This window comes from Semicossyphus pulcher, unplaced genomic scaffold, assembly GCF_022749685.1.
Source record: "Semicossyphus pulcher isolate SPU_LCO1_2020_fin unplaced genomic scaffold, fSemPul1.0.p SCAF_21, whole genome shotgun sequence".
In the NCBI taxonomy this organism is placed as follows: Eukaryota; Metazoa; Chordata; class Actinopteri; order Labriformes; family Labridae; genus Semicossyphus; species Semicossyphus pulcher.
The window spans coordinates 2,297,399-2,311,674 of record NW_027211695.1 but is presented as its reverse complement, the minus strand read 5'-3'; the positions used below and the strand labels follow the sequence as shown (position 1 = coordinate 2,311,674).

General features: G+C 39.3%; 1 protein-coding gene across 3 annotated transcripts in view; it reads left to right on the top strand.

The window, feature by feature from the left end:
- Positions 1-14,276, top strand: part of pde5ab (phosphodiesterase 5A, cGMP-specific, b) — an 80,723-nt gene that overhangs the window by 30,032 nt on the left and 36,415 nt on the right. For all 3 annotated transcript variants that reach the window (XM_069672219.1, XM_069672220.1, XM_069672218.1), the window contains exons 4-7: positions 6,840-6,929; positions 7,830-7,901; positions 8,722-8,811; positions 8,897-9,034. In XM_069672219.1, coding sequence (XP_069528320.1) covers positions 6,840-6,929; positions 7,830-7,901; positions 8,722-8,811; positions 8,897-9,034 — 390 coding nt within the window. The remainder of the gene's footprint in view (positions 1-6,839; positions 6,930-7,829; positions 7,902-8,721; positions 8,812-8,896; positions 9,035-14,276) is intronic.

The window sequence follows — 14,276 nt, the reverse complement described above, 5'->3', positions numbered from 1 at the left end:
GACGTATAAAATGCTCTGCTTGAAATAATAAATTGTGCCTGCTATGTTTTTTTCTGTTTAATCACCTTGTAAAAACCTCCCAATCATCTCCTCCTGAATCAGCATAGGCCCCGCCCACTGTGCACATGTCCAACCGCCCGCTCCGTCGTGAAAACAAAACTCGTCTCTGCCATCGTTTAGTGGCAACTTGTTAAAACTTAGCGAGCTTGAAATGCAGTAATTAGCAGTAGTAATGTTAACGTTAGTAGTCAGTAGTGAGTTTGCAAACATTACGATGATGGTAACAGCTGGCTCGCGCATCGCCGAAGTGGTTGCCATAGGTTACACATAATGATAGCATCACCCCGTCCATGAATGGGATTGGCTCCTTAGGTTTGTGACGTCTGAAACCTGCCAATCTGAACACGTGTTGTTCAGCCTGTCCTTGGTACACTGCAGTTTAACAGCAGACAGGCCCAGCTGTGGAGATGATGCTGATGTTGTCCCTGATGTGTCTTGTAGCACATGAAGAACACCACATGGAGGGGGTCTTTAAAGACTTGAATCCAATATAATTAAAAAGATCAATGCCAATCTGGTGATGTTAATAATCATACTAAAATATCTGAATGTGTGTATGTGAGTTCTCACGTCGAGAGGGTACGAGGGTTAACATTTAAATGGGACCAAATCAGCAGCCAAATCACAATAAACTGGCTTCCTGTTCTTTTACTAACACATCCTACACCTGTGGCATTCCTCTGCAGCCCTCTCAGCTCTGGTTTACACTGAACACCTGGTTATTCACATCTCTGCATAAATGCATTTGATAGCTTAGGAAAGTTTTGCACAATTTTCTGTTCCAAACAAAAAGCTACTCTTTTCCCTCCCAAGGTAGTAACTGTTTAGTTTCTGTTTTGAAAGGTACAGCTAGCAACTGCTGCAGGGGACCTTTAGTGTCAAGGTGTCTTTTTCTGGCTGTTTAAGGCAATTTTAAGCATCTGTTGTAATTTACCCTTTAGCATCCTTTTTAGCTGCTCTTTTGCATCTATCTTAATATGTCTTTATATCTATGCGGCACCTAGGACGGCTGTGGCTCAATCCCTGATTTCTACACTCATATGTTGAAGTTGAAACTGAACCCCAAATTGCTCCCCGATCGGGTATGAATGTGTAGATCATTAACTCTCAAATTTACGTTGCTTTGGACAAAAGCGTCTGCTAAATGAAATTGTCTATTAGCATCTAAGGGCTGCAGAGGTTAGCGCTGTTGCTAGAAGGGTTTCGGGTTCTGTGTAGAGTTTGCATGTTCTCCCCGTGCTCCGGCATCCTCCCACAGTCCAAAGACATTCTCGTTAGGTTCATTGGTGACTCTAAATTTGCTAGTAGGTGTGATTGTGAGCATGAAAGGTTGTCTGTCTCTGTGTGTCAGCCCTGTGATTGACTTGCGACCTGTGTAACCCCGCCTCTCGCCCAATGACAGCTGGGATAGGCTCCAGCCCCCCCACGACCCTGAACACGATAAGCAGCATAGATAAAGGATGGATGGATGTTCCCTTTGGTTACTGTTTCACGGCTTTATCGTGTGTTTTCATATCATTACATTACAGCTGGAGCAGTTTCTCGGCGCATGCGGCAGATGGATCTAAATTGGCGCACAACCAGCGGGTCTTTATGGTGCATCACGTTTTTTGTAACCTAAGCCAAAAAGTGAATGAGAAAAGCCTGGATCATAACTATATTAGTGACACCAAGAGGCCGTCATATGTGCCTTTAATCCAAAAATAAGCAGACGTCAGTTATGGTGCCTCGTGCTCCTGAACAATCGACCATTTATTTACAGTTTTTGCTTCACCGGCTTGAAAATATCTCACACAATGAGTAAGCTTCACGACTGATTATGAAACTTCAAAGTCTTTATACTCCGGGGACGACAAACAGCTCCATCAGCGTCTGACATTGTGTGTGTGTGTGTGAGAGAGATTTCCTGCTGTGTACCTTCCTCTGGTTGCCTGCCAACCACAAGATGATGTTGATGATGATAGGAGAGGGAGAGAGGGAGATGCGTGAGAAGAGACGAGGCGAGAACATGACAAATAAAGACCAGGAGTGGCAGATGGGAGTGTCCACCTGCGTCCAATTAGCTCAAGTGTGGCTTTGAGTGTGTGTGTGTGTGTGTGTGTGTGTGTGTGCACGGGTGTGTGTAATTAAAGCCTGTTAGCACTTATGATTGTGCAGTATAATTAAATATGTGTGCGTTTGCATGTTTTTATGCAACAGCTCATCTTGTTTATGATTGCAGGCACATAAAACTGAGTGCATGTTAATCAATATGAATGTGCATGATTGTGTGTTCATCACGCTGTGTTAATGCATAATGTTATTATCTGAGTGTGTGTGTTTGTGTGTGTGCGTGCAGCAGAACCTGATACTGCTTCCAGGAAGTCCATCTGCGTCATCTGGGGGACTCCCCGGCTCTCTGATTGGATCTTTAACTTCCCATTAGTGTGTTCAGGATTACATTGATTTCAGCTGTGATGACAAACAAACACCCCTCTGCCTGTTTACATTAGTTCAGCCCCCGGTTGGGTGGACTACATAAGTGTCCAGCTGCAGCCTGGGCCAAACCAATCCTCAGAGAGCCAGGCGGGGGAAGCCTGCACTGCGCTGCATCCAAAATGCAATCTGAGGGGGAAAAAGCTGGACGATTCATCCCTGAGTTTTGTTTTGATTTGAGTTGATCCTGCCTCATATTGCTTGGATTCTGAGAGATAATTAGTACGTAAACTTTGTGGCCAGATAGTTTCCTTGCTCTGGAGGGAGGTTTTACTCTGTGTTGGCTTGTATCAGATTGTGTGTGAGTCAGGGAACGGTTTGGGCACTGTTTGTCGGTCGCAGTGTTGATTGTTAGTTTCAGCAGAGGAGACATTTACAAGCATGATCAATCAATTCAACAGGATACTTTGTAAACTGACTCCTTTTGCACGCTTTTGCAGGATAGAGCGGTACAAGCTTCAGACCATCAGAGCAAGCTGTTCCTCTTTGTTTTAGCCGTAGCCTCAGGTGCTCCTCATCTTTCGGTGGTGACATGCAGGCTGGAAAAAGCCCCACAGCCTCCTCCTCACGTTGTGCTCGTAACGCTCTTGATTAAATTCTTCTCTTTATCCAATAATTACGACATCCCCTAACTGAGCGTATGATGCTTACTTTTCGTCGATCGTGTAGCTAACTAGCTTCGGTCCCTCTCACCCGGAAGTGGGATGGCACGATCGCACGTAATGACGTTACCCGCATTGCTGTGGGAAATAAGGTGAATATTTAAGTCCAACGATCGTTTTCTAAATATGACCAAGTAGTTTATGTAAATCCAAACACTGTAATCGTTAAACAAAATGAAACACAACATAGATCTGCAGCATTGATATCAAAGAACAGACCCTCACTTCCCATATGAGTAGATTTTTGGTGCCATAATTTAGTCTGGATGTAAAAATATTTTAGCAGCAATTGGTTTTACATATTACCCAGTTTAACATTCTGATAATCAATTTTAAAATGTATCAACAATCAGTCAAAAGTAATTTGAAACTCTGCAGGAAGTCTCGTTGTGGTCGCAGCACTAAATCAATGACAGACATTAACCGTCCTGCAGGTTTTATCTTGTATTCATTATGGCAAAGATTTGGTTAACAAGCAACTTCTTAGGTTACAGTTTTGCTAACTTATCCAAAAAGTATGGATATGACCCAGTTAATGAGGAAGAGCATCAGGCACACGACACTCTGCGTAACCAAGGACGTAAGGTACCACCCCCAGGAAGTGCCCTGTTAATCGGCCAATGAAAGACAATTAGTAAATAATGACCAAGATTCAAATAATGAATATTACAATATTTAATATCTGGTATTTAGTATCCAAAATATGTTGTGTTATTCGTGTTTATTTGATCATTCCTGAACTACAACGAGCCATAACATGCATCTATACATATCTGTTTTCTTATGAGCATTTTGTAAAGATGGAAAATCAACAAAGGAAATTACAAAGTGATATATTGTTGTGTGCACAATCATTACTTCTATTAGTGCCACGAGAGTCATGACATTCTGACCACTGCGCTGCTTGAGTTGCTGTCTTACATTAAAAGGGTGTACTGTATCAACTAGGGATGCACCAATGTATCGGCTGAACATCGGTATCGGACGATATCGGCCGCGTTGACAGACATCGGCCCATCGGCAAATAAGGTGGCTTGCGCTGATGGCATTAGCCGATGTTTTTATTGGTTAACTGCTTTAATTATGCAGTAACTTTAATTGTCACATAGACGTATTTATGTTTTCAGAAAGATTTTTGTTTGGTTATGTAAGCACTGAAGAATGTTTGTACGATGACCAGGTGATTTTAAAACAGGCTATTTTTATTTATTTTTGTGTGAAAGAAGTTTAAATAAAAAGATGTTTTTTGAATTTGAAAGATTGAATTCATGCTTTCTAAAAGAGTGTGAAGAACGCCTCAATAAATATTATATATATATATTATAATTCAAGTTAATTTTGGCCCCTTATCCAGAGGGCATTAATAATTACAAAAATGACAGTTGTTGAAAAAAACATTGGTATCGGCGGCCGGCAGAATTGTTGTTGTACACATCGGTATCTGCCCTGATTTTCTCAATCGGTGCATCCCTAGTATCAACGACCAAAAACTGTCAATGAACAGGGAGGCTTCTTACTGAAATATGATGATGATATACTCGTGTAATAGAGAAAATGTCTCCAGAATCGGCCTCTCCCTCAGCAGTCGGGTAAATAAAGGCCACTACAGCAGAGAGCCTGGAAAATCCACAAACTCCTGTTGTGTAGAAACACAAAGAGCCGTTTTTTCATACATAATCTGTTTTGTGTAGAATTGCGAAATTGCAATGTTCCCCTTCTCGTCATGGTTTTATACACGTACGGACAAAATCCCCTTGAGTTGAGAGGATGCCAGTGGACAGAGAGAAGCCGAGTGTCTAAAGGTCAGCCGCTCCAGCAGGAGAGTATTCCTCTAAACAAAACATCTCTCCACCCACCACCAGTCCTTAACATGCCTCCAGAAGCCACTTGTCTTTCTGTTTGCCTCCTTGTGGTTCACAGAAAGCACTTCCATGTATGTGAGGCTTTTGCTTTGCAGGAGAGTGGAATGTTGTGTTGCATAATGCCTGCAGCTGCACTGCTGTAGCTAATACAGAATATGTGCTTCTTTATGGTAATTCTTCCTGCATATTTCCACAGCTTATATTCCATTTGTCAGGATTTCTGAGCTGCTAATGGCCGAACATATTTAGTGTTGCTACACCTGAGTGCAGGCTACAAGATATGAAGTTTTTAATAATAATAAATAAATCATGTTTGAAATAATGTATCCTTGATTTTATGCAAAAGAAGATTTCAAGCCAGTGACTCCGTTTGTCAGCTGAAATGAAAACTGTTGCTGGCAGATTTCCTCAGCTGTGGCTAACTTGTTAAGCTAACATTCAAAACACTACTTGGCTGGTTTTTTATGTTTCCTGCAGACTTTTTCCATAATTTTATTGCCTGAAATGACAACAGTTGTTCAGAAAATATATCAGATGTAGCTAGCTAGCTAATCAAGCTAACGCTAGCTACACAAGCTGTTTTTACACTTTCTGCCCGACGTTTTTATGTTGGAAGCTACTTCTTAAGCGATAAATGGGTTTCCTTAGTTCGGGTTCGATTTATTAGATTAATCATTTGAAATTAATTTCAATTTTTAAACCATTCGTTCCTAATTTCAGATGTGAAAGTTCTTTCTTTTATTATTTCAATTGAAATGATGACTGTCACTGGCAGTTTTCATCAGATGTAGCTAACTAGCTAATTAAAATAATGCTAGCTACACCTACCCGGCTGTGTTGTTTTAAAGAGATAATCTTTTAAAGGGGATTTATCACTTAAGAATTCCTGGTCTAGTCAGTTTATCAGAACCATTTGTTCTTTATTTCAGACAGAAATAAAGAACAAATGGTTTACATTTTAGTTGCTGAGTTGACAACTGTTGCTGGCCGGTTTATCCGCTAAAGCTAGGTAGGTAATTAAGCTAACCGAAGTGACATGAATTTCTTTAAGAAAATATTGCTCCAGTTTGCTTTAGACTGTAGCCTGTATAAAAATACACAGTCTAGGGTTTGTTGCTAGTGCTACACTTCAATGTAGCCTACTCCATTATGCTGGCAGATTTAACAGATTAAGCTAGCTAGCTAATAAGCTAACATAATGCTTACTGAGTTGTTGTAAACGATGCAGAACATTTTGAAGGATATTCCTCTAAATGGTCTTAAGTATGCACTAGATGGCTTTATAAATATTAAAAGACTGAAGCTAAAGCTGAACATCCAGGGCTAGAATTCAGCCAGCATCCCAGTTAGCTGGTGAGCTAAGTAGAAGACACTGAAATGAAGACACCGTAATGTTCTTGGATTGAGGTGTAGGGCTAGTCCGAGTGTTTTAACTATGATTAGGAAAAATTGCAAGAACAGATTGTGGTTTGATTAAATGCTTACCCGGCTGAGGTTACAAACGTGTAATGGCTTGTACTTATTCAGTCGATGAACACATTTCTTTCTTGCACTTTTGGTCTTTTGCTCATTTTCTTGGTTTTGGAAATGTATAAAATGAGAAAAGTATTCCTCTAACTGCTTCAACATGTAGAGACAAACAGTGCTTGACAAGTCAACAGACACAAAAATGGTCAGTCTGAATTTATGTCCGCCTAAGTATGTACCTCTGATCCTTGTGGAGTTAGTCTGTATTGTGTCAAATGTGGGATTGAGTTCTGTTTATGCTTTACCTCCCCAGGACCCCAGGTTCAACGCTGAGGTGGATCTGATTACAGGTTACAAAACCCAGAGTATCCTCTGCCTCCCCATCAAGAACCACAGAGACGAGGTAAGACAATACACAGAGGAGAAGTACATCCTGAGTACAGTACAGCTGCTGCTAAGCTGCTTACAGTCAATCTGCTCTGGTAGAAATTAACCATGAACCAGAATGATTGGGCTTTATCTTAAGGTACACCTGTGGCCTTTCTATTTCTATATTTAAATGTTAGCGCCAAAAACCATAAGGCCATGAATAGCAAACTAGAAATCACGCTTAGCGATGCTAAGGTAACATCGGAAGTTGTCTAATAAGTGCGGCCCGAATTTTTAATCACAACACTGTGTGACGTACAACTGGCACATCCTGGTATCTCTTTGCATACTGCACGTAACATACATGTATTATTAAATCGTATGGACACAAGTGCACTGAGGCAGGAAGTGAAGTAACAGAAAGAAGAGGAGAGGCCAGATTAGCAAAATAAAACAGGACACAATGAACAAACTACATGTAATGAAGACTTACATAACCCAGAGGACTAATCATGCTGATGTTCTGGCTATTAGATTAGCTTTTGTACAAATCAAGCGTGAATCTTTACAATCACAGCCTCTCGGGCCAGATTGAGCCTTTAAATCGATTTCACAAATCGTTTGCATCCTTTTCCAATAAACAGCCTTAGCAACGCAAACCCTGTTGACAGACATGTTTCATGTTTGCTTGATTGCTGATTAGAAACCTTATCAATGATCTCATCATTCCCATTAACAATGTAAATACTGTATAATACAAAGAAGTCTCTATATAGCAACATTTTCCTGCAGAGATGTGTTCGGCAAATTTTTTAAGTTAAGCTTGACTTTAAATGTATTTCTGCAGCACTGATTTTGAAGATCTTTGTACTGGAAGTAATTGAATTAACTTTTGATCTGCTTCTCTGTGTTTTACCCATGCTGTCCATCACAGGTAGTCGGCGTGGCTCAGGCTATCAATAAGAAATGTGGGGAGGACGGTGCCTTCACTGACCAGGATGAAAAGGTTAGTAAATTGACTGTTTCACTTTAAAGAACCGTGTTTTGTCTGTGAACACACAAGCTGGTTGCGGGATCCAGTTTGAGTCGATATAAAATAAAAGCTTTAATAACATAAGACTTCATTCTTTTAGCAACAGGAAGGATTAATAACATAAAGGAGCAGTTCTCCCCTGGAAAAAGCTGCTGTCAGTCAAAGCTGGTGTTCTCTGTAATCAATAGAAGCAATAATATTTGAAATTGGCGCCATAGCTGTGGAGAAAGTTGTACAAACAGCTTGTGGTTTTGCCAATTCTACATTCGTACAACACCCAGCATGCATTGCGCCCCTCCCCCCTAAAGGCCCAGTGAGAGACGCTGGAGTGAAATACTACCGTTTTCTCTGCAGGCAACGGCTCAGAGCGGGACAGAATCTGAAACACGACGAGAATATACCGGTGGATCGTCTAAAAGAAATTTTTTGCATCAGTACTTTTTTATTGTGGTTTATTTACTTTAATAACCTTGTAGCTCAGGTTGTAGAGATTCTAGAGATATGAAAACTTAAGGGAATGTTGTTGGCAGGATGTGTTCATGATGTTGGATGCATCTATTAGAAGAAGCATTACCTCATCTGCCCTGATTTGTGCCTCTGATGCAGATAATCTGCAAATAAAACTTCAGCCATCTTTCTCCTCCCGAACGTGAACTTCCTCATATCGTTAATCGTCTTCTTTCTGCTGCTTCTTCACTGATTTATCGTTTGTTCCATGCAGCAGTCCTCTCTTGTTCACTCCCTCTCTCCTGTGTTCCTCGTTCTCACATGTTGCTCTCTCTCTCTCCATCAGGACTTCTCCGCCTATTTGGCCTTCTCAGGCATCGTGCTGCACAACGCTCAGCTCTACGAGACGTCGCAGCTGGAGAACAGACGCAATCAGGTGGGTGTCAGAGTGTTTCTGACGGTGTCTAAACACGTGGATACAACTGTAAACATAATGTGTGTGTTTGTGTGTGTGTGTGCAGGTGCTTCTGGACCTGGCCAGTCTGATCTTTGAGGAGCAGCAGTGTCTGGAGGTTTTACTGAGGAAGATCGCAGGGACCATCCTGTCCTTCATGCAGGCCCAGGCTTGTACCGTCTTCATCGCTGACGAGGACTCCATGGTCAGTACACACACACGCACACACACACGCACACGCTCAAATGCTCACAGCATGTTCGTACTTGTCTGCCTAGTGCTGTGAATCCACCTTCAAACAGAGCTGGACTGACCATCTGGTAGAGCGGACACAACTATTTTTATTTATTTATATTTCTTTATATGGCCATTTTAGTCCATTTTTATTTGTTTATTTATTTTATTAAATCATTAGGTGCCTCTTTATGCTGCAGCCAGAAGCCTGTGTGGCAGCCACAATGGAGTGCTCAGGCTCTGTTAACAAATACAGTGTGTATTGAGAAATGCAGAAGTCTGTACAAATGCATGGTAACTTAATTCTGTACCAATTTTCATGAAATATTAAATTTAGTAAATAAATGAATAAAATCCAAAATATTAACCTATTACCTTCCCCTGGGACATGCAGGCTCTGACCTATGAATAGGCAACATCATGTGCAAATGATTTCAGAATCGCAACTAATATTCTCCAAAAATAAGTGTTATTAAGCTGGTTGCTTGTAGTTAACTTAAGTTCATCGTTTGCATGTTAACTTAATTTTCAAACAGCCATTTAAGTGCTTCCAAAGTTTCGTCAAAGTTTCAATGTGGTGGCTTCTATTTCTGAAATCTTGTAGTGGCTATTTTATTGGTCCAGTTCAATGACATGTACATATAGAAGGACGACACATCTCCATCCGCTCCCATTGTATGAAATTGAAACCAAAATACCCACCGTGGCAGGCGCTGCCATCTTGCGATGGTGACGTCATTTGGAGCCAGAGCTGCGCAGTAGAGATCGGCGGGTGGAGCCGCCGTGGCAGCTTCCGCTTACCACAACACACACTTAACTCACCGAAAAAACAGCAAAGATCAATCAAACTTCAATGACTGTAGTGTTAGTGTTAGTTACGTCTCCTCTCGCCGTTCCTCCTCTACTCTGCTACTCGGGAACAGAACGCTGCAGGAGCCCCATTTGTCAACAGAGCTGTCAATCATGAGGCCACACCCCCTTTTTATAGCATCAAATAACTAATTAAAAGTGTCAGAAAAATGAACACTTGGACATAAATCAGCAGGATAAGAACTAACTATAATGACAGAAACCATGTTTGAGAAAAATGTATTTAGATTTTATAGTTTGACTCATGTCCCATCTGTTAACATGGAGGAGGCGGGCTTTATGAGCGATACTGCAGCCAGTCAGCAGGGGGCGATAGAGAGGGTTTGGCTTCACTTTTAGGGAGCTGTCATGTCGGCCATCTTTTTACACTGTTTATGGTATACTGTAGATCTACAAGTGACCATACAAAAAACATGATCATGTCATCAGTTTTATGGAATGCAAGTTAACTCCTCACGAACACATTTTGTCAAACTTTATTTTCACTATAGGATGAAAGCACTGAGCAACGAGTCAGGTTGTTCTAACAGACCATCACCAACAGACATGACTCTACTGTGCAGTCTTCCATTTACACTAGCTTTGTTCAATTTAAATACAAAATCAACAGCATCTGTACAAGCTGAACGTCAGCTGTGGTGATAACTCACAGAATCACTCCGCTGCAGCTCATTAGCATTCATTTATGAGTTAGTCGAAAAGCGCTCTGCATGTGTCTGTACTGCTCAACCAAAGATCTTTTTGTTAAAGAGGACACCTCACTCTGAGTAACTTTAATATTTGATCAAATAGACAGTGGAGCTGTCTTCCTTCTGTTAAGAGACTCAAACAGCTACAGAAGAAGAGCTGTCAAACTTCCTCTTTATTCCCATTCAAATTTCATTCCTCCAGCACGTCTAATAACTGAATATTTTGTCTTTAAAAGATTATGTTTTGTTAAATATTTATGAGCTACTACTTTATGTTCTTCTGTACAGTAAACATGAGGTGATAATGGAGCCCGTGTGTGTATGAATGATTTAGCAGCACAGACAGAGACAGAGTGAGCCGTTGTGTGAACACATTATGCTACACGGAGCAGCAGGAGAATCAGCCGTCAGGGCTAAATGAAAAAAAATGAGAAATGCATCGACTGGGAGAGTTTGAAGGCAAAGTGAGATTAGACAGCGCGAAGGCAGAGAATGATAATGATGTGAGGGAAAACAAGTGGAGTGACAGTATGTCGAGGTAAACAAAGGAACCAAAGCGATACTAGAAACACAAACACAGCAGGTTTATTTCCTTTTATTTTCTTTATTCTCTTTTAAAGACACCTTTAAAGCTGTTAGTAAGGACAGCAAATCAATCAGAATTTAACATTAAAAAAGACAGTACAGAACACTTCATTTCTCATATTTTGACATGTTTTTTCCTTCATCTTTTTATGCTATATTTGGCAGGAAGCAGTTAATTTCAAGGTTACCGCCGTCGTGACAAAACAGCTGCTGCTTAGAAAGCGTCAGAACAAATGGAGGGCTGGTTTGTTCCCCCTGAAATGAAACGAAATGAAGTTTAACAGAAGAAAATGAACAGCAGCGCACACAGTTATGTTAGGCAGAGTTCTGACAGCGAGTGGAAATGTAGAGTTTTCTAAAGAGAGCAGACAGAACAGCAGCTGGACGTGTTTTAATGTAAATACAGTCACACACTTTTAACCGACTGTCTCTTTCACTTTATTCACTCTCTCTCTCGCACACGGACAGAGCTGTAAGAGTCCTCTGTGGGCATTAACATTTGTTTTGGCTCGTCCTCCTGCAGGGCGTCCAGTGCCTGAAAAACACACACTGACACACTCCTCACTCACACACAGAAAACAAACACACAGGAGAAGGAAGTGAATTAACTGTCAGACAGTGAGGGAGATTGATAGGTGAGCTTGGTCACAGAATTCCCACGTATTAAACCTAAGAGATGCCTGCACAGCTACTAAAATCTAATATTTACTCTATATTTAGCCATTATTTTGATCCAAACATTAGGAAATATCCTGTTACACATGTTCACATTTAGACCACAACTGTCAAAATACCACAGCATTTCAATATATTAGGATATTGTTATGCTAAGTCGAAATATTGTTATGCTTAGTCAAAATATTGAGATACTTAGTCAAAATATTGACATACTAAGTCGTTATTTTGAGATACTAAGTCAAATATTGACATACTAAGTCAAAATATTTAGATATTAAGTCATTATTTTGAGATACTAAGTCAAATATTGACACACTAAGTCATTATTTTGAGATATTAAGTCAAAATATTGAGATACTAAGTCAAAATATTTAGATATTAAGTCATTATTTTGAGATACTAAGTCATTATTTTGAGATACTAAGTCAAAATATTGAGATACTAAGTCAAAATATTTAGATATTAAGTCATTATTTTGAGATACTAAGTCATTATTTTGAGATACTAAGTCAAAATATTGAGATACTAAGTCAAAATATTGAGATATTAAGTCATTATTTTGAGATACTAAGTCAAATATTGACACACTAAGTCATTATCTTGAGATACTAAGTCAAAATATTGAGATATTAAGTCATTATTTTGAGATACTAAGTCAAAATATTGAGATACTAAGTCAAAATATTGAGATATTAAGTCATTATTTTGAGATACTAAGTCATTATCTTGAGATACTAAGTCAAAATATTGAGATATTAAGTCATTATTTTGAGATGCTAAGTCAAAATATTGAGATACTAAGTCAAAATATTGAGATATTAAGTCATTATTTTGAGATACTAAGTCATTATTTTGAGATACTAAGTCAAAATATTGAGATATTAAGTCATTATTTTGAGATACTAAGTTGTTATTTTGAGATACTAACTCATTATTTTGAGATACTAAGTCAAAATATTGAGATATAAAGTCGAAATAGAAATATTGAGATACTATGTCAAATATTGAGATACTAGGTCAAATATTGAGATACTATCATTATTTTGAGATAGTAAGTAAAAATATTGAGATATTAAGCCAAAATATTGAGAAACTCAATATAATGACTTACAGGATCGATTTTTTTTTTATCCAGGTGGTGTAAACAAGCTTCTTTAGAGTGTAGATGAAAGCTTCCCTAATTTTATTTTTGTACCCCCCGCTGTTTGTCTTTCACATACTACACGCCCCGCGTTCTGCAATCCACCATGCGTTGTTACCCCGAGAGTTTCCTGTGAGGAGCCAGCAGGGGTAACATCTGATCACAATGAAAGTCACAAATAGAAAACCTCGCTGCCTCTCTCTGAGCTTCTCTGTATTTATGGAGGCAGTGCAGCGGGAGTGTATGGTGGTCAAGATGATGACAGCAACTAAAGAGCCGTAATTTTGGACCACAAACAGCAGAGCTCAGACAGGAAGGTGGTGATTCAGGGTAATTTAGAGAGGAGAAAATGAGTTACATTGACGATCCACACAGAAAATGGAGGCTTCCTTTGTGAGGGCAGCTGTGATCTAAGAACACCATAAAAACCTTGTTTACGAAAGGAAATGATTTATTCTCTTAGATCTTTCTTGGTCATGCTGTCATTGGTTGGTCCTTACGAAACACATGATTAAATTTAGTAATGTGAAAGTAATGTGCATGTTTTGCATACGTATATTATGTAAGGAGTTTTAAATGGTTGGAGTTTTATTAATTATTATTAACAGGAAATTGTTGACTTATGATGGCTTATTTTACTGCTTTATTTTGAAAGTCTTACCGTACGTTGCTTATTTATTGCTTACTTGCACTTTATTTTGAAAGAAAAAACGGGCATTGCTTATTTATATCCCCAACATGACTTTTTATTTTGAAAGTCTTACTGTACATTGCGTATTTATTATTGTTTACTTGCACTTTATTTTGAAAGAGGAAATGGACAATGCTTTTTTATTATTCCTAACTTGACTTTTTATTATGAAAGTCTTACTGAACATGGCTGACATTATCGCTAACTTTATAGCTTTATTTTGAAAGTCTTAGTGTACGTTGCGTATTTATTATTGCTTACTTGCACTTTATTATGAAAGTTTAACGAGACATTGCTCACTTCTGATCACCTACTTTACAGCCTTATTTTGAAAGTCTTATTGTACGTTGCTTATATATTATTGCTAAATTGCACTTTATTTTGAAAGAGGAACCAGGCATTGCCTTTAACTTGACTTTTAATTGAGAAGGTCTAACTGGACCTTGCTGACTTACAGTATTATCGCGAACTTTACAGCTTTATTTTGAAAGTTTTAACTTACATTGCTTATTTATTACTGCACTTTATTTTGAAAGAGGAACTATTGCTATTCTAACTA